Consider the following 19,966-nt stretch of genomic DNA (forward strand, 5'->3'; position numbering starts at 1 on the left):
GTCCCGCCCCCAAAATGGCGCCCCCGACAGAGGCGGCGGAAGGTCCCGCCCCCAAAATACAGCCGACAACCACAGCGGCCGGATGTTCGGCCGCCGCGGTCGCCGCCCCCCAAATTTCAGCGTCCTAGGCGACTGCCTAGGTCGCCTAATGGGTTGCGCCGGCCCTGGTAGTGAGCCAACCACTCCCAGTCCCTATTCAAGCCCAAATTGATGGTGTTAAGTTTGCAAATGAATTGTAGTTCAGCAGTTTCTCTTTGAAGTCTGTTTTTAAAGTTTGAACAGGAGTTGGGAGTGCTCATCACCTGTGAAAATCAAGCTGCTGTTTTTCTGATGACTAAATGTGCACCCAAGTTTGAAAATTTTGGCCTTACTGGCATGTAGCTCACTTTCCTCACCTATAAACTGGATTATACTTATCCGTTTATATAAAGTGCTTTGAGATCTGCAGATGAAAAATGCTATGTGAATGCTCAGGCAAGTTGTTCTGCAAATACCATTAAAAATAAAACAGAGGGGCTGCATGTTTTCCATATTTTTAGACTGCTTAAAGTGAGTTTAAATAATGCATCTCCAATGAGACTTGTTAGGTAGCTGCAATAGAGAGCTCTTGATTTATATTTAAGTTGCATACGTTTTCTTTAACAGCAGATGCACATATGTCGCTGAATGTCTGTGCGTGCATGTTTTGTGTATATACACACACACTGTATGGTCTTGTAAGGATAGAACATATTGTAATGAATATACATAAGGAGGAAAGTTAATGTTGCTGTGGGGTATATCACTCTGAATTTCTTAGCTTTTGTGTGATAAAAATCATGTTTTAATATACTTTTAAGAAATATAATGTATGCTGTAGTTGTTTATGGAAAGTATGAGACCTGCAGGACACTGCGGGAATATATACTGCATTATTCAATTGCTGTTGCTATATGTAGTTAAATCAGAAATTATAGTCTTCCCAAGAGGAACTTCACAATTCTTTCTGGAAGGAATTTTTCTCCAATCGCACATCAGCTGGTGCACAGATGACCTACCCTGCTGAGCCCTAAGCCCACCCTCTGGAGCAAACAGCAGTATTTACTCTCACTTGCCCCTTTCATTCATCTCCTAAACATATGCTGTCAGTGAGACACCTTTATGTCTAACGGATTGGCAAGTGGCCTCATCTGGAACTAACACCAGTGCCAATTCATGGATCAGCAAGCAGCTGGTGCTAGACAGAGAGACACCTGGTACCCACCCCCGTGCCTTGGGGATTTAACATATCATGGCTATAATACATTTATCTCTAGAGGCCTAAAGGCATAGCAGTCAGATCCAAGATAACTGGTTCCTAAGCCTTGTAGGACAAACCTAAATGGATTTATTTGTTGCGTAACCTGAGATCACTTAATTTTTATGGGTATTTTTTTTTTTTGTTGGGGGATATTTTCTTAGATTTCAATCTGGACTTTTTCCACAGAAAGCGTGCTACCCATAGTGCTGGGAAAAGGAAGGGCAGCCAGAAAGACTTGAGGCCCCCAGACCTCTGGATACACCATGAAGAGATGGAGATGAAGAATATTGAAAAGCCATCAGGTTCTGACCCCTCAGGAAGAGACTCGCCGATGCAGAGCTGTCAAGACATCACGCCAGTCAGCCACAGCCAGTCTGAAACTCAGCTGGGCAGCAAGAGTGCCTCACAGTCTGGTAATATCACCGCCATTGTGCTCACTGAAATGTTCCAGCTCTCACCTGCCTGGAGCTGTTTTTAACTTCAAGAATCTGTAGTGATATGAAAATATTCTCTTTGGGGGGCAGAATAACATAGTCAGTCCTGAAATCAATAAACCTGGGTGCTATGGTCCAGATTTGGCCTAGCTTTATACAGTTATGTCAGAGAGAGAAAAGGGTGCTCATAATCCTTGTACATGGGCCTGCCACCCTCCCATTGTTGCACTCCTAGACATAAGGACTGGGGAGTCTAGACCCACCAAAGGGAGTATCCAGCAAAATCAAGCCAACATAGGGTGGAAATGTGCAATGTACATTTGTAAAGGGTACTACAGTGGTTGTTCTAAAATGTGCCTCTGGGGACTCCCCTGCTGCAGGCCCCCTCCACCAATGCCAGCTGTGCTTAACAGGCCCAATACAGTTCTGGTGGTATTGCCAGCTCCAGGCATTCAAAAATCACAATTCAAGCCATCCACAGATTGGTTTTTATAAATCACGAGATTTAAAAATAATTAATTTAGGCTCTGTTTATTTGCCTTCTGGTGTTGGAGTATTTAGAGTCATGCTGTCAAGATAATAACCAGATTCCAGCAACTGGGGCTCTAGCAAACACAACAATTATTAGAAGACTTGTAATAACATTGTGAGAGTTGGCAACACTGCAACTGGGCATGGTGGCAGATACTTCTTGTCTAATATAACAGCATGACTAGCTGCATGGGTAGCTTCTAATGCAAGTGGAGCAATACATATGCTGAAATTGAGATCTGAGGGAATGAAAAATCACCTGGACCCACAATTGATGAACAGAGTATATTTTATACAATATTGGAAGGTTTTAGCTTATCATAATTAAATATTCCCAATTGCTTTAATGGATAAGAATGATTTTTCAAGAATTCAAACATTAAGCAACTCAATAGTGTCTGCAGAACAGGTAGTGTCTACAGATAATAGTATCAACAGGTAAATTTCATTTTTCCAAAATGACATGCTACTTTGCATCGGTTAATAATTAAAAGAATATGCATCATGTTTGATTTCTACTCCATTCTTTCATGATTAGCTCAGAAATTCAGCTGGAAATCAAACATTATTGAGAGCTTGTCTGCACAATCAATTAGTACACTGCAAGCCGGGGTGTACATCTTCAGTGCCCTAGCCTGCCACATATGAACTGATCATGTGGACTCTACTGTATGAACCAGCTAGTCAAAGTGTATTATGGTACTTTAGCAAAAATAACAAGGAGTCCTGGTGGCACCTTAGAGACTAACAAATTTATTTGAGCATAAGCTTTCGTGGGCTAGAACCCACTTCATCAGATGCATGGCGTGGAAAATACAGAGCCAAAAAGGTACTCAGAAGTCACCTACTACAAGACTGGCCCAACAAAGAAAGTAACGTCACTCAATAACAATCCTAAAAGTGGCAATTCTTCAACAACAAAAACTTCAAAAACAGACTCCAACATGAAACTGCAGAACTGGAATTAATTTGCAAACTGGACACCATCAGATTAGGCCTGAATAAAAACTGGGAGTGGTTGGGTCATTACAAAACCAAAACCTGATTTCCCCAATACTAATTTCCCCCTACTGTTACTCACACCTTCTTGTCAACTGTCTGAAATGGGCCACTCTGATTACCACTTCAAAATTTATTTTTCCTCCCTTGGTATCCTGCTGTTAATTGAATTGTCTCATTATACTGACCTCATACTTGGTAAGGCAACTCCCATCCTTTATACCTGCTCCTGTATTTTCCACTGCATGCATCTGATGAAGTGGGTTCTAGCCCACGAAAGCTTATGCCCAAATAAATTTGTTAGTCTCTAAGGTGCCACCAGGACTTCTTATTGTTTTTGCTAATACAGACTAACACGGCTACCACTCTGAAACCTATGGTACTTTACTGTACAGTTGTAGGCTCCACATAGTGGACCCAGCAGACTAGCATACTTTATATTCCTGGCTTGCCATGCATTAAGTCTCCGTGTAGACAAGTCTTGAGTTTGCATTCCACTTTAGGAGACTCTATTGGTGGTGGGGAACACAGTGGGAAAAAAATCAAATGAAAAATGGAGCAGAGAGACAACACAGTAAAAAAGAGTTTCGCCACCGTGAGATCAGAATTTGGCCCAGAGAGAGAGAAACTCTCATGCAAAAAATGCAATTTAAGTGTAGTATATAGGCAGCCTAGCTTTTCTTTTCTATCCTTAAACAGTATAGGTTTCCCTTTTGTTAGAAATTTTTTTTTCAGTAATAAAATGTAATAGGGTGGGGAAGAAGCAGCAATATATAGATTCAAAATATAAGTATATTTGGCATGAGTTTGCATGGCTGCATCACTCATGAGTGACAGTGACAAGTTAGTCTGGAAAATCACATAGGGTTTTAAATAATGCAGATTCTTTGGTGATATATATGATGGTAAATGCTTAGATTTCTTCAGCTGCTACTATTGTTTGTATCTCTATTCCTTACCTACCATAAGAGGTACAGGCTTTAGTGTGAAAGAAATGGCAGACCTAATAGGATTTCAAACCTCTAAAATGATCTAAAAGTCATAGGTTGCTGTCAGGATTTTAGGGTTTGATATCTTACATAGTGGTTTGTCTTTTTTCTTTTTTTAATTTGTATTGGATTAGGACCTAGAGGCCCCAGCTTCATTGCACTAGGCACTTTACAAACATACAACAAAAAGATGATCCCTGCCCAAAAGACTTTAGAATCTATTCACAAGTAAGATGATCGTGGGGCATAATCCAAAACCCATTAAGATCAACTGTAGTCTTTCCATTGACTTCAATGATCTTTGGATCAGACCCAAGATAAGCAGTGGTCACAGCACACCAATTGCCTAACCAGAAGGGCTAGATACAAATACATGCAAACAACTAGGCCAGATACTTTTATACTTTTATAGTACTGGGAATCCTAGAATATCCAACTGAATCAAACATATTGTCCTCGCCCTATTTCATCACTAGATTTTGGGCCTTAAAACAATTACTGGTGCAAGACTGAGATTTTAGTCCTGAAAACTAAATCAAGATAATTTGAAGGAAAGAAGGAAAGAGTTTTGTGGAGAGTCTTATTAAAAAAAAAGTTTATGAGCTGCTCAGAGGTTTAGAAAGTAATAGCCCCAGTGGAGATGAGTAGGCACAATAGAGGTGAACTACTCAAAGATACCAAATAAATTCAGTTTATTTTGTTATGGCAATAATTAACTTATTTTCCTCGTGGTGGTATAACTACTTATGTGATATTAATATAATATACACCTCTACCCCGCTATAATGCGACCTAATATAACATGAATTCGGATATAACGCGGTAAAACAGCGCTCCGGGGGGGGCGGGGCTGCGTGCTCCCGTGGATCAAAGCAAGTTTGATATAACGCGGTTTCACCTATAATGAAGTAAGATTTTTTGGCTCCCAAGGACAGCGTTATATCAGGGTAGAGGTGTACATATCAGATATGATACAATCTGAGAACCAGAAAACATATCTTCTATTTCATTGGGAATTACTGTACCAAACATCCCACTGAAAACAAGGTACCTCCATGACCAGAGATTGTTACCCTAGCTTCTTTGGTTACACCAAACATCTCTGTATGAGTGTAAGTGGACTAAAACTTTTAGTTTGGCTACCTGAATATACCTACATCTATATTTCAATATAAATAATATGATAATAAAATGCCTGATTTTTGTAGCTGCTGAGCCAATCATTTGAATTGGCTGGGACTTAGTGGGTGCATATAAAGCATCTCTGCCGATAAGGCCAGTTATTTAGGTGCTAGATTATGGATTTAGATGTCCAACTTTATGTACCCAAATCTGGCCATGATACTTTGTTTGAACTTTAAGGGAAGTGGGTAATAAGTAATGTTGAGGCAGAGGGTTAGTGTCATTTTTATGAAGCGATTTTTGTTTCAGCAGCAGGGAGAAAGGAGAGTTAAACCAGGATGTGATTGTAAAGGGAGAAATTTACATTTAAAGACAGTTGTAAGAAAATGAGAAACAACCATTTTATTCAGGAATGGTGTCCGAAGTAGTCTGTGCAGAGCTATTAGGAGATGATGCCATTTAAGTGACCAATTTTAATGATAGATGTATGAAAAAATACCAATTCACTTTACTGCAAGACGTACGGTAAAGAGGGAAACAGTTTGGTGTATAGCCATTGTTAACATAGCCACTGTGTTGCTTTTCACTAGGTCCTGACACAGAGGATGTGGGAAGTAGTATGTCCACGTTAGAGCGCTCGCTTGCTGCCCGCAGAGCCACACGTGCCAAGCTCATGATTCCGATGGATTCACAACCAAGCAACCCTCGTGAGTAGTGCATCTCTTACTCCCGCTTACAATTTTATGTGAGAACAATAGTGCATCTAGAGTCTCTTTCATTTGAGGATCTCAAAGCATCTTACAATATTAATTAATTAAGACTCATAATACAACTACAGTAAGTAGCATTAACCACATTTTACAAAGGAGTAAACCATGGCTTCTCAAGGCTTCACAATGATTCAGTAGGTGGAAATAGAATCAAGAAGTCCTAACTTCCAGTCCATTGCTCTAATCAATAGACCACACATTTCCTATGTGTACATTTCCTATGTGTACATTTCCTATGTGTACATTACTTGGGGACACACATTACAAAGATTTATATTTACTATGATAATTGCTGTTCTTCGTTATAAAATTTAGCCAGCAAATGTACTCTTATGCATTACTGTGCAGTGTGATTCCCAAAATGGGTTACAGGATGGAGATGTCAAGTCTCTGGAAAGAATCCCTTGGTTTCATTGAACTGCTCAGCACACATTAAATCTAGACATTATTTGGTATATGTTACATTACCAGTAATCTATAAGGCCCTGATCCAGCAATGCATTACACAGGTGCTTAACTTTAAGCACATGAGTGGTCCCATTGATGTCAATGAAACAACTTGTACTTTAAGGTAAGGAAGTACTTAAACATACTGAGGCAAAAATCATTCTTGGGAACTGTCTTCTTTTTAGGCTGTATCCACTTGTAGATAACGCAATCACATACACACTTTGACATTCCGGCCTGACATGCTGCTCCCTAAGGGGAGTTGAAAACATAAAAAATATTGGAGAATGCACAGGATAAAGATTCAGTGGGTTGGATTCTGATCTCATTTACTCCAGAGAAAATCAGAAGTCACATCACTGATGTTGATGGGCCTGATAATCCCCTCTCTCACACTAGACTTACGCTGCTATAACTGCACTAGCTGCAGTAGCATTACTCCTGATTTACCCTGATACAAGGGAGAGATGAATAAGGGCAGTGGAATTACACTGATGTAGAAGTGTTGTAGGCAAGATCAGAATCAAATTCATTGTAATTGCAATGATACAATACCAGTATAAGTAAAATCAGTCCTCTTTATAGTAGGTCAGTGTATATGGATACACGTGCCATTGGGTTTTTTAGGATCAAATCATAAATAGTTTTAGAAGGGTGAGGTCCTGTTTTCTATCTCTATCCTACTCTCACTAGTATATGTCTAACAGAGAGATTATAATATATAATGATACATGGGGGAAAAATTGATCTCACATTTAGGTCTAATTTGTGAACTTTTTAGGCTGGGTTGTAATGAACCTGTTTCTTTCTCCATAAAATAAAAGTGGATTGTTTTTGAGGGGCTTTATCATATTTTTTAATGTATCTGACTCAATGTGCCAAACACTGAAAGTAATATGAAATAAGCTATAGAAAGGACCGAAGAAATGAAAACAGGTAATTATTCTGAAATAAAATAAACACATTGGCACCGTTAAGTGGCAAAATAGAAGCGACTTAAGTTGATCTTAAAAAGCACAGAAAATCAGTTTATTTGGGTTCTTCAGGATCAAATGAGCTATTGAATGAAACTTTTTGTATTGACGTGAAAGGGCAAAACATTGGTGAGTTTCATAATGCTACAAGAGAGACTGTTTGAGGCCATCATTGTTATTGAAATGTCGCCATCACGATACTCTTAAGTCTCTAAATTCCTTCACAGAAAGGCACTGAACTTAATAAAGCAATTGAAGAGGGTTTCATAGGGTCTTGGCAGATTACAGTCCAATGATGCTAAAGTTAGTCTCAGTGGAATCTGGTTTAATCTCATTAATAACAAAGACCTGGACCCACACAAGGACAAAATTGAAAAACAATTCAGAGCATTGTTTCCAATATATAACACACAATTGATCTCAAATACGCAATCAAAGAGTTGAGAGTTGAGCTGAAAACCAGAAAAGAAGCTGAAATGCAACTGATGATACATAGTCCTAAACACCTTCCTTCTCCCCAAGCATTTAAAATTAAAGATCTGGATTTTGATCCCAAGTCTGTTTGTGAAGAAGGCTATATCACAATTTGTTGTATCAAAATGGTGACAAGTTATAGAGTAAAATCTTGGAAAATAGGACAGTTGAATTCAGAGTGTTATCTATTGGTGAAAGACCTGTGCACTTCTCAGCACCAACACAGCATTTTTTTTCGTTTTCTGATTGGCTTAGTCAAAACATATTAATAAGGTAGGGTGACCAGATGTCCCGATTTTATAGGGAGAGTCCTGATTTTGGGGTCTTTTTCTTATATAGGCTCCTATTACCCCCCACCCCCATCCCGATTTTTCACACTTGCTGTCTGGTCACCCTATAATAGGGTAGGTGCTGACAACAAATAACTTGACAAAAGTGTGTATCATTATAAAAGGGCAAATTTTTAAAAAGGAGGTAGACAAATTTTGACTACTTAGTATTATGTTCTTGTGATTTACCTACAGAATTCCAATCTATTCATTTTTTTTTATAAAACTTACATCTGTATGAGGAAGAAATATGCTCATAGAATGAATCACTTTTTGGGGTTTATTTTCACTGATTTTTTAATTAAGTCTTTTTTCTGAAATTGTGGAAAATCACAACAACCCTGTTTTGGGGGTGGAGACGATCATGTTGATGTTGTGTTTGGCAACATCTGGGGATTTTGGGCTACTGAGCACAGCTTTGGAATTTCTACTTCATAATCTCAATGAGCCATACTTAGATTACATTTGTATTGGGCATAGTGAAAAAATTTTGACGCAAGAGGGCAGTGGTCAGAGAGCTCCAAAATTTGGCAAGGGAATTTCTGCTTTCAAACTCCTAAAGCATTCATATCAAATACAAATTCAATTCTTGGTAGGCTATGTCGGAACAAATTTCTTGTCATATTACAGAGGTTTATTGAAAATGCTTGAAGCTATCTTTTCCCTTAGCTTCTCTACATAAATATAATATTACAGTGAATACTCTGATTTTTTTAAAATTCTTATTACCTATGCCTTGGAGAAGAATGAAGGGATGGACTTCAATAAATGTGTTGGTTTTTTTATGACTCAATACAGAATGATTGTTTTTGCAGTGCATTAACAGTGTTACAAGCAGGAAGACTATTATTTAACCTTTCAAAAGTGTGAATAAAATGATTTCCACAGGTAAAATTAAATCTTTGAATAGTAAGATTACTATTCTAAGGATGAGTAAATTGAACCTAGACATTTTGAATGTTCAAAATACTATGATTATCATTTCTTAATAAAAGTTGTGTGCGGTTCTACACTTCCCATTTTCCTCTGGAAGTACAGAAATGCCCAACAAAGGCAGTGTCGTTTAGTGCTTAAAGAAGCAATAAGGAATAAGCTCTTTGTGTGACCTTGGGCAAATCACCCACTCTGTGGTGGATGTAATAAGGGCTAGAAGTAATAATAATGTCTACTTTAACATTTATAATATTGTTTGCAATTCACGTGTGAAAAGTGCTACATAAGCCAAAAAAATTCATCATTGGGCCAAATCCTGAAGTTCCTACCCAATGTTTACTCGGGCAAAACTTTTGTTAAAGTCAGTGGGAGTTTCCCTGAGTAAGAAGTGCATAAAAACCAGTAAAGGAATTCAGAATTTGGCCCATTATTTTTGTTATTGGTTGTTTATTCCTGGATTGTTCAAAACCAGAGCATATTGGAAATCACTCAGAAGAAATCCTGATTTCATTAGATTTTGAGCCAGTTTCCAAACCAAAATGATTCATATGCTTTGGAGAAGCTTTAAATGTTCAGGTGATTACGGTAATTTGTGCATAACCCATTGTTTCTCTTTCCTCTCTTTGTTGGTTGTAATTCCCATTAGAACTATTAGAGTTAAATGTACACACTGAGTGAGGAAGTAGAGTCAGTCTCATTTACGCTGGTGTTAATCAGGAATAACTTCAGTAGAGTCACTAAGATTACATCAGGTTTCAGAGTAGCAGCCGTGTTAGTCTGTATCCGCAAAAAGAAGAACAGGAGTACTTGTGGCACCTTAGAGACTAACAAATTTATTAGAGCATAAGCTTTCGTGGACTACAGCCCACTTCTTCGGATGCATATCATATGCATCCGAAGAAGTGGGCTGTAGTCCACGAAAGCTTATGCTCTAATAAATTTGTTAGTCTCTAAGGTGCCACAAGTACTCCTGTTCTTCTTTTTAAGATTATATCCTGGCCCTTAAAGCCTTGATCCATCCATTTTCCTTTCAAATATTTGTCACTTAACAGGAAAATATTCAAACTTGTCTGCCTAATCTGCACCCTTGAAACAGGCATTTATGTTTACAGATAGTTTCATACTAAAAGTGGCTTTTTGTATGTGAAAATATCCCAGTCACATGAAACATGCCTATTTCTGTATACTGATGTGGTCTACGTATGTGTGTTGGTGTGTCTATAAAGAGCACACACGCACTGTTTGTTCGTTTATTTATTTATCTATTATTTATATTACCATAGCATTTAGGATCTAGTCATGGATCAGGACCCCACTGTATCAGGCATGATACAAAATACATATTTTGTGGCTGCAGCTTGGGCACCCTGCTTTGGAAATGTAGCCATTTGTAGTTTTCTGCTGGATCCATCCATTTATTTTTAGCCTTCCACAAATACCCACAGAATGTTAAGAGATCTTTAATTCTCTCTCTATCCTTCTCTCTCTCTTTTCAGCTGTTGTCAGTGCCATCCCAGTGCCAACACTAGAAAGTGCCCAGTACCCAGGAATTCTGCCATCTCCAACATGTGGATATCCGCATCCGCAGTTCACTCTCCGACCCGTGCCATTCCCAACACTCTCTGTTGACCGGACCTTTGGAACAGGAAGAAGTCAGTACAGTGCCTTACCTTTTATTTTGATGTTTGTTTTCTGATTAAGTGTTTTGAAGTGGTGTTTAGACTGGAAATAAGGCATACATTTTTAGTAGTGAGGGTAATTAATAATTGGAACAGGGGTTGTGTTGCATTTTCCCTCACTGGCAAATTTTAAATCAAAATCGGACGCTTTTCTAAAAGATCTGTTCTAGTGCAAACAGGAATAATTTTGTGAAAGTTCTATGGCCTGCAGGAGATCAGACTAGATGATCACAATGTGTCCTTTGTGACCTTGGAATCTATGAATCTATGAAATAGCAAACACAGTATTATTTTCTTATCAGGAGGACAGTATACTTTAAAGGAAGGCTTATAACTAGCTTAGAGTTTGTGTACACATTAATTTGAACAAAATGACATCTCACCTAGTGACTGAATTCCTCTGAGTGTTTTCTGGTAGGAGCCAGTAATAAAAAGGAAAATATCTGCAGTTGTGTAGTGCAGTATAGTGTTGAAGTGTAGTAAGAATGCATGCAGTCTTTGCAGTTAATTCCTTCTCCTCAAAGTTAACTAGTATACAATATAAAAAGAATACATGGTGGGTTGTATTTTCAAAAAGCACGCCATCCTGGTCTAACTCGAAATCAATGGCAAAATTCACATTGAAATCAATAGAAAAATGTCATTGATTTCAGTGGGAACAGAATTAGGCCAGTGTTAATTGGTCTTCAAAATCCCACCCAGCATTCTCTATATTAAACCTAGGTTTCCCAAAATTGCACTAATATTTCCTTACCAGCAGACTTGTTCCTTATAAAACATTGTCATCATATACTCCTTAAATTCAGTGTTCATCTGTGTTTAATGCATTCTTGTGCATTTGGAGGATCAAAATATTATGGTAGAGAGCTCATTAGTTCGTACCAGGTAGACTGAGAATACTGATCAGGGGAGACACCAGAGAGCCTTGCTTCACACCTCTTCTTAGAGGTTGAAAGTTGTTGTGCCTCTTCAGTATCGTCTGTGTCAAATCCCCCAAAGTTTTAAAACCCCTTGGTTTGTACCAAAACAAGATTTATTAAAAATTGAAAGAGAATTGGATCAAAATAAAAAAAACAATCTGCATAATGTATCTAGCTGTAAACTCTGCACCAAGTTATCTAGATAGGTCCAAGTATGTCATTAAACTTGGAAGAAATAGTGCATGCTTCTGGAGAAGGTATACTTTTACCAGCTTGCACCTTTGTCCATGACAGTTTGGCAGGGCAGCATTTCTTCGACTCAGGCATCTCATATCATCCTTTGCCCCCTCATCCTCTCAGTTTATTTTAAACTGCCTTCCTATGGCATCTTCCACAAAGATATTACCATATATGGACCCTTCAGGAAGGATATAACAGTCTTGTATGAAATAATAACACCTATCTCTTATGTAGCACTTTTCATCAGTAAATCTTAAAGCACTTTACAAAATGGATCAGTATCATTATCGCCATTTTACAGATGGGAAAACTGGGGCACAGAGAGATGAAATGACTTGTGCAAGGTCATCCAGCAGGCTAATGGCAGAGCTAGGAAGAGAACCCATGTTTCCTGAGTTCCAGACCATTGCACTCTCCACTAGCTCACACTGCTTGCTGTGACATAGATTTACCAGACTTATATTCTTTAGAGAAATAGATTGGTGTACTTTTGTTCCTGTACTCACTTTACAGTTTATAATGCTCTTTGGAAAGCATATGCACACAACAGTTGTCCCTCAGCCTCACCTTCACACCTTATTTTTAAATAAGCAGTCCTAACATCATGGGCCATATGTTCTAGCCTATTAACATGCTTTTGCATGTTAATTATCCTAGCTTGAGGGCTCATATTTTCTTATAATTCCCTCTTAACTTTATTCTACTCTTCAGTATGAATTGCTGACATATTTATGTCAATCTATCACACACATTTTTCATATTCCTGGCAGTCTGTGCTGCTAATTCATGGAGAATAAATTCCATGAGTGGTTTTTCTCCTGTTTGATTTTTGCTTTCAGTCATTATGGTCAGACCCCGATGGACTGTCAATTGACATTTCAGTAGAAGGCTTATTGGTAGACTGTGGGCCTAGATGTTCTATCCATGAACGCAGTATCATTGTCACCTTCTTCCCCTACAATGACTGGGTCCAATACAAGGCTAAATGGTAGTTGCCTCTGGAGGGCCTGTCTGGGGCAGCTAACTCCTGGCTGGATGTTTCTGTGTGAGAATATAGACCTCCCTCACCCCCAAATTATCACAGATTTAACACGCAGAAACACAGGGTCTTCAGCTTTTTGATGTATGGACACCAGACTTGGGAGGAGAATTTTAACTTCACATTACAAGATGTTGGATTCTGCCTACCCATGGCAATGGAAGAGAAGATTGACAGATTGGAATGTGTGGTCTTTATCCTGAAGAGTTTAAAAAAAATGTGGATGCATGGGCAATTGCACCTCTGATAGGCACTTTGATAGTGTTCACTGGGGCAATGTGGAGCAGGGATCGTACATTTCATAAGTATGTTTCATGGTACATTTCACAAGAGATTATATATTTAATAAATTGTCAGCAGTATAACACAAAGTAAGGCATGCACAAACTCGACACTCCCCTGAAGAGCACTGGACAGGAGGCTGGTGTCCTGTCCCCCATATCTTGTAGATGGTTTCCAACAGGATGGATGGGAACATGACTGCCTCCTTTTGAGAGAAAGCCCTTTGCTCCCCTCTCTGGACTCTGCTAGGTCAGCCACTATCATCTTGTCATCCTTGTGGCGTTACCTCATCGTTTTTCTAATACCTCCAGACTTCTCCTGTGACCTCTCACAGCATCCACCCCATCAAGTGCCTTCATCCGCAAACAATTATTTTACATAGCCCCCATATTGTCAGACTTCTCCCCAGAGGATGTCATGGCACACCTCAGTCATCTGATCAATATCTTACCCTTTTCTTGTGAAAAAAATGCATTTTTGAACTGAGTCTGACCAACCTGCCCACCCTGGACTCACCACTGGAAGCAGGTGGTGAGAGCAGCTGAGCATTTCTGTACAGCAGTGATTGATCCAAAGCAGATATTTCTGCAGCTCTCCAGTAGGAATTGTGAAGTACTTCTCTCAGAATGACATCTTGAAAATTTCTGGCTAAATATTTCGCTTTTAGACAGTAGAGTAGAAGTGAGGAGCATTATCTGTGGCTAAATTCCCACACATGCAACAAACCAGGTGGGAAGTCAAAGAAGACATTATTACTTCTGCAGCATCCATCAGAGATGCAGGAGACTCAGCTGCAAAATATGACAGAAAGAAGCACCACAAAACTCCATACACAAAAAAATCCATAAGGCAGAAACTATTTTCATATATGTTGTTTGTTTTATCAAACAACCAGCCAAGCAATTGCCTAACTTTCTGTAACAGCATGGTGGGTTAGCTTTCTGCCTGAGAGAAATGGAGTGGAGGCTAGATAGATAGATAGATAGATTTGTGTGTGTGTGTATGTATGTGTATGTATGTATGTTCCTGTTATCTCTACTAATGCTCCCACCACTGAACACAGGGACTGGCAGCAGCACATAAAAGAATGGAAGAATGGCTGTGCTCCTTGTGGCACATTTCCTTCCTGCACACTCAGCCAGCAGACAACATTAAAAAGCAGCTGGAGCATCTGCTTCATGTTTGGATCACCTTACCAGGTCTCCCATATGGCTTCTCTCCTGCAAGAAATGGTTTCAGCAAAATTACTCTAGAATTCTGACTCAGTCATATCCACTTCTTTGTCTTAATCGGATCATGTGGGGTTTTCTTGACAGTGAACTGCAATTGAAGATCATACTAGGGAAGGTGCATAAGGTACATTCGTATCCATTTGAACCACACAGTGAAAACCCCATGAGACTCTTGCCCCATTGCAGTAAAGTTTAAAAAAAAAATACATGCACTGCAATAATTCCTTTGCAGTGAATTCTACCTACTGTACTACATGGCTGAACATGCTATCGATCAGGATGTAGCAATCTTTGAATACATCATGTGCATCATGTCATTAGGGAGAGTGTTGCTGTGTATTCTGCAAAGTGGACCATGCTTGAACACCTCTTTCTGTTCCTGAAATCATTCATGGTTGACCTCAAAGCTTCCAGTGTTGAAAATCTTCCTTAAGCCAAGTTTTACTGTTCATCTTCTACTGAGAAGAAAACTAAAAAAAAAAATTAAAAAAAAAATGAAAGGCTAAGTCAGAATCAACCAGAACCTCCTTGAATAATAAATCTGCTTATTTGTTTTACACTATCAGTGAAATTTATATAAACCAATTATTATATATTTGCTTTTCTATCCTTGCTGCCAAGAAATATATCTGTGTCATATTAAGGTGGCTTCTCTCTGTGCAGCAGTTCCTCCTAACCATTGGCCTTCACCTGAGGAATCTGTCTGGTCTCTATTTTGAGCTGTTTAACATGTACCTCAGGAGGCTGGAGAAAGATTGTGAGATGCTGTGGGCATCTCATCAAACTTGCAGAGGACACTCAGGTTTGTCTCCTCCCCATCAAGCACAGACAATGCTGTCCCGTTGAGGTCTCAGAATATGAGAGAAATGAGCAACTGGATGAGACCTGATGATTCATCCTCAACTAAGAAAAACACTGAAGTGGCACTGGTCAGGAAGAAGCAGTTTTAAGGACTAGTAGGAGCTGCAGTGTCTCCCTCAACTGGGGGGGGGGGGAGAATATGAGTAAAGACAAGATTGTTAGTTGTAAAACCAAACCAAAACAAACAAAAACCTAAAGAAAAGAAGAAAGAAAGAAACAGTCCTCACCATTTTGAGGTAGCACTACATAATTAGCAAGGAACTAAGATAGCTTCACCTCCTTCAAAGTGTAAAAGGGAGCTATACTCATTTTTTTATTAAAACAAATCTTATTTCTTGACAATGTTTTCTCTTGGAGCTAATGGTAACAGTGAATATTTAATTCTGGTATTTTAGGGAGGAAGTAATGTTAAGCCGAATCATTGATATTTCAGTTGAACCAGTTTTTTAAGAGAGAAGAGAAAGGATACTTTAATACTGGGCTATATCATGCCTTCTATTTTAGTCAGGTCTCCTCTGTGATTTCATTGGGGACCGCTGCATGCACAAATGATGGTGTGACATGACCCAATGTAACTGTGGGCCCAATCCTTGAGTTCTGACTGAGGCTCTTCTTTCTCCCTCATTTTCTACATGTGTTCTTTATGGGCTGGATGAGTAGGAAAGATTTTGTTTTTCAGAAATGAATTCTTTGGGGGTCCATCATAAATGACTTCAGAAATATTTCTATTGATTTCAGTGAAGCTGGATCTGGTCTTATTCTAGCAAATGCAAAAAACAAAACCCAATACCCACAGCACCTTTTCCCCAAGAATATAGATATAAATACCTAAACTTCTCACCTGAGAATAAAACTGGTGTTCTAGCAAATGTATTATTCTTATTTGTATTACAATAAAGCCAGAGGCCCTAACTGAAATGAAGGCCGTATTGTGTAGGTGCGATACAAATAACTAGAACCTGTCCCCAAAGAGTTTATAATCTAAATAGAAAAGACAGACAATGCGTGGGAGGGAGAACTGAAGCACAGAGAAGTGCAGCCCAGGGTCACACAGAGCTAGTAATAAAACTTTTAAATCCCAGTCTGGTACCCTGTCCTCTGGGTCATGATTGTCATTCATGATTAAACATACGCTGGTATAGCCCGGGCTTATCTCTGACTTCATGTCAGAGTGGAGCTAACAGCCACATTCAAAGTGGGAGTACTTCTCAAAGATATCACTCAGTAAAAGATGTACAATGAACGGTTCATACATCTGACATCATTAAACTTCTCAAATATATCAAACCAAGACCTGTGGGGGAATAGACCAGAACATATGGAAGTACTAATCCACAAGCTAAATTATGACTTAATTGGCGTCACAGAGACTGGGTGGGCTAAATCTCATGGCTAGAATATTGGTATAGATGGCATAGAACAGGGGTGGCCAAATCACGGCTCGCGAGCCACATGCGGCTCTTTTACAGTTAAAGTGCAGTTCATGGCGCCTCCTGCCTCCGAGGCCTCTCCATTCTCTGCCTACCAGACAGGGGGAGGAGGAACTCAGGGCTTCTGAGTGGTGGGGTGGTGGGGTTAGAGGCTTCTGCCAGAGATAACTGGTGCCTGCTGAGAGTGGGGGGCACAATTTAAAGGTTCATGCCCCACCCAATAGCTTGAGTCATGCCTCCCCAGGCACATCCTCACTCTTACCCACAGCGGCCCCACCATGTAACCAAGCAGGGCCAGCAAACCCTGGGGAAAAACTCCGCGCATTGCCTCTAGCTTCTGCCCGGCGGAGAGGGGGTCTCGGGGCTGGAGCCCTGAGCCCTGGTAGGCACACCCCATCTCTTGAACAGCTGAAGATTGTCATATGCGGCTCGGAGGGTCAGTAATTTTGGCCACCCCTGGCATAGAAGGAAAAGTAAAAAAAAAAAAACCTGGCATGTTTAGCCTTGAGAAAAGAAGACCTGATAGTCTTAAAATATATTGAGGTTATAAAGAGGACTGTGATCATTTGTTCTCCATGTCCACTGAAGGTAGGACATGAAATAATGGGCTTAATCTGCATCAAGGGAGATTTAGGTTAGTTATTAGTACAAACTTTCAAGCTATAAGGATAGTCAGTTAAGCAATGGAATAGACTTCCAAGGGAGGTTGTGGAATTCCTGTCATTTGATGTTTTTAAGAATAGGTTAGACAAACACCAGTCAGGGATGGTCTAGGTTTACTTGGTCTTGCCTCAGCATAGGGGGCTGGATTATATGAGCTTTTGAAATGTCTTACAGGCCTATGTTTCTACGATTCTATTAGTCTATATGGAAATGCAAGAGAAAAGTAAAAGTATACAGTAGAATGCTGAGTCTATGTTAAGTCCATCACATGCCTCTTGTTCTTCTAGTAGACAGTTCATTCCTTTTGGAATTCAGAAAAACATGACAGCAGCAGAGGATATAAAGAAGTAAATAAATCTTCCACATTGTAAATGGAGCTTACCTGGACATAAAAGTACTCCAGTTAGGGCCTGATCCAAAGCCTGTAGAAATCAGTGGCAGGTCCTCCTGTTGGTTTCATTGGGGTTTGGATCAGATGCCAAGGTACAGCAATTTTTTTTTTTACCTTGTCAAAGCTCTTAACTTCAGCAGTGAGGACAGTTGGGACCCAATACAATGTTTTTCATATTCAGGGTTCTCTGAGAGCCTAGCTTCCATCAAAATCATATTTTTAATTACAATATCTGTTCAAGTAATCAGAATTCTTCTAGGATTAGACATCTAGTGCTGGGTTTCATAAGGGCAAATGTCTAGCTTCTAAGTGGGAAATTGAGGTAACTGGATCGTGTGGTACCAGCAACGGACTCCTCTTCATCCATTATTTAAATAAACTTTCAGAGCTTCCATCTTCCATTCCCTCAGGAACCTGAACTAACTGCGAATTGATGGGTCTCATTAGGTTTTCAAGCATGTACGTTTTACTGTTTTAAAACTCCCTTTTCAAATACTAGACATCTTCCTCAGACAACTTACTTTCAATATTTACAGCCCAAGTCTAACCTTCTAATTTTTATGGAATCCTTGCCTTCAATTGTAGATGGAGTGCTCAACCCCATCAAGTAGTATAGTATTATACTTTTTATTATACAAAAGTATTGTATTGTACTTTTGTATAATAAAAGTTATTGTAGTCTTCAGATTTTACAACTGTGCTTCCCTTCCAATATCCATCACCATCTTTCATTTCTAGCCCACTTGGATTTATACAAAAACTTTCTCAGGAGCTATATCTAATGCCCATTAATGTTAAGAATATCACTCTCTGCACTGCTGATGCCAGCTGATCAAGTTTTTCTCTCTGAGACCATAAACCCAGAAGATAGCAGGCAGGTCAGTGGAGGTTAGCAATACGTGCCTGTTCTCTCTTGTCTGTGCATGCGGGTCAGCAGACTCCCAAAAGAAGTGGATTTGAAGGGCATGATAGCCTTGGGCACAGTAGAAAAAGTAGGCTATTCCTAATATCATAAGAGAAAATGTGAAGCCAAGAGCAGGAGAAAAAGACAAAAGGCTGGATTTTTTTCCTTTAAGCACAGCTGTGAGCAAGGAGTCACCCTCAAAGACCTTGCCACTGAGACACACACCTTTGAGTCACAATTCTCCAGATTCTCCTTGGCCAGCAAGTAGTAGGGATGGAGCCAACGTTCCACCATTCTCCATCCCTATTTGCCAACCTGCTCCCACAGCACTAGTTTACCTCTGTGCACCAAGTCAGAGATTTAAAGGTGCTTTTACTCGCCTGCACTGGCATGTGGTCCAAGTCAAAGCCTAGTCCAAAGAGAACAGTCAAGAAAGAAGAGTAGAAGAGGTGCACAGAACAAGGGAGCAGAAGGAAAGAAGAGTGGAGAGCCAGGCAGTGGCATCATTATGAGGACAAGGAAACTTCACTACAACCAAGTAAACTTTTACAAACTACAAATGATTGTGACCTTGGTCACATCTTGTAGTTCGTCTCCTCTGCCAGGAGTTCCAAATTGCTGGAGAGGTCTACAATATTGCATCAGGAACAGAAATAAAAGGATTCTGGAACAAAACCCCTCATTTCCATTTTTCAAAATAATTTTGCCACCTAGTAGATTGTAATTACTTATATACATGGACATTAATTATTATAAAGTGCCTTGAGATTTGTCTTGGCTCTGTAATTACATGTTATTTCTACAATGAGTTCTGGATTTTGAAAGCAACCAGATTCTCTAGAGCATTTTCATTCTCAGTATAACAAGTAGGCCAGATATCTAAGTGTCAGGAAGGTTGTTTTCTGAAATAGAAGGATGAGCTGTTTGAGGTCTAGATTGTTTGTTTGTTTGTTTTTGCTTTCTGGGCTCCTGCCACAAGATTAACAGTTGAGCTATGAGCCATTCTGGCTGGCAAAAATATTAAGGAGTTTTTACCTGACTCAA

General features: G+C 39.5%; 1 protein-coding gene across 1 annotated transcript in view; it reads left to right on the forward strand.

The window, feature by feature from the left end:
* The window catches only part of DCC (DCC netrin 1 receptor), a 945,550-nt gene that overhangs the window by 889,502 nt on the left and 36,082 nt on the right, over window positions 1-19,966 (forward strand). The window contains exons 24-26 of the mRNA XM_008166035.4: window positions 1,466-1,692; window positions 5,945-6,061; window positions 10,778-10,933. Coding sequence (XP_008164257.2) covers window positions 1,466-1,692; window positions 5,945-6,061; window positions 10,778-10,933 — 500 coding nt within the window. The remainder of the gene's footprint in view (window positions 1-1,465; window positions 1,693-5,944; window positions 6,062-10,777; window positions 10,934-19,966) is intronic.

The sequence above is a fragment of the Chrysemys picta genome, chromosome 6, assembly GCF_011386835.1.
Source record: "Chrysemys picta bellii isolate R12L10 chromosome 6, ASM1138683v2, whole genome shotgun sequence".
Lineage (NCBI taxonomy): Eukaryota > Metazoa > Chordata > Testudines > Emydidae > Chrysemys > Chrysemys picta.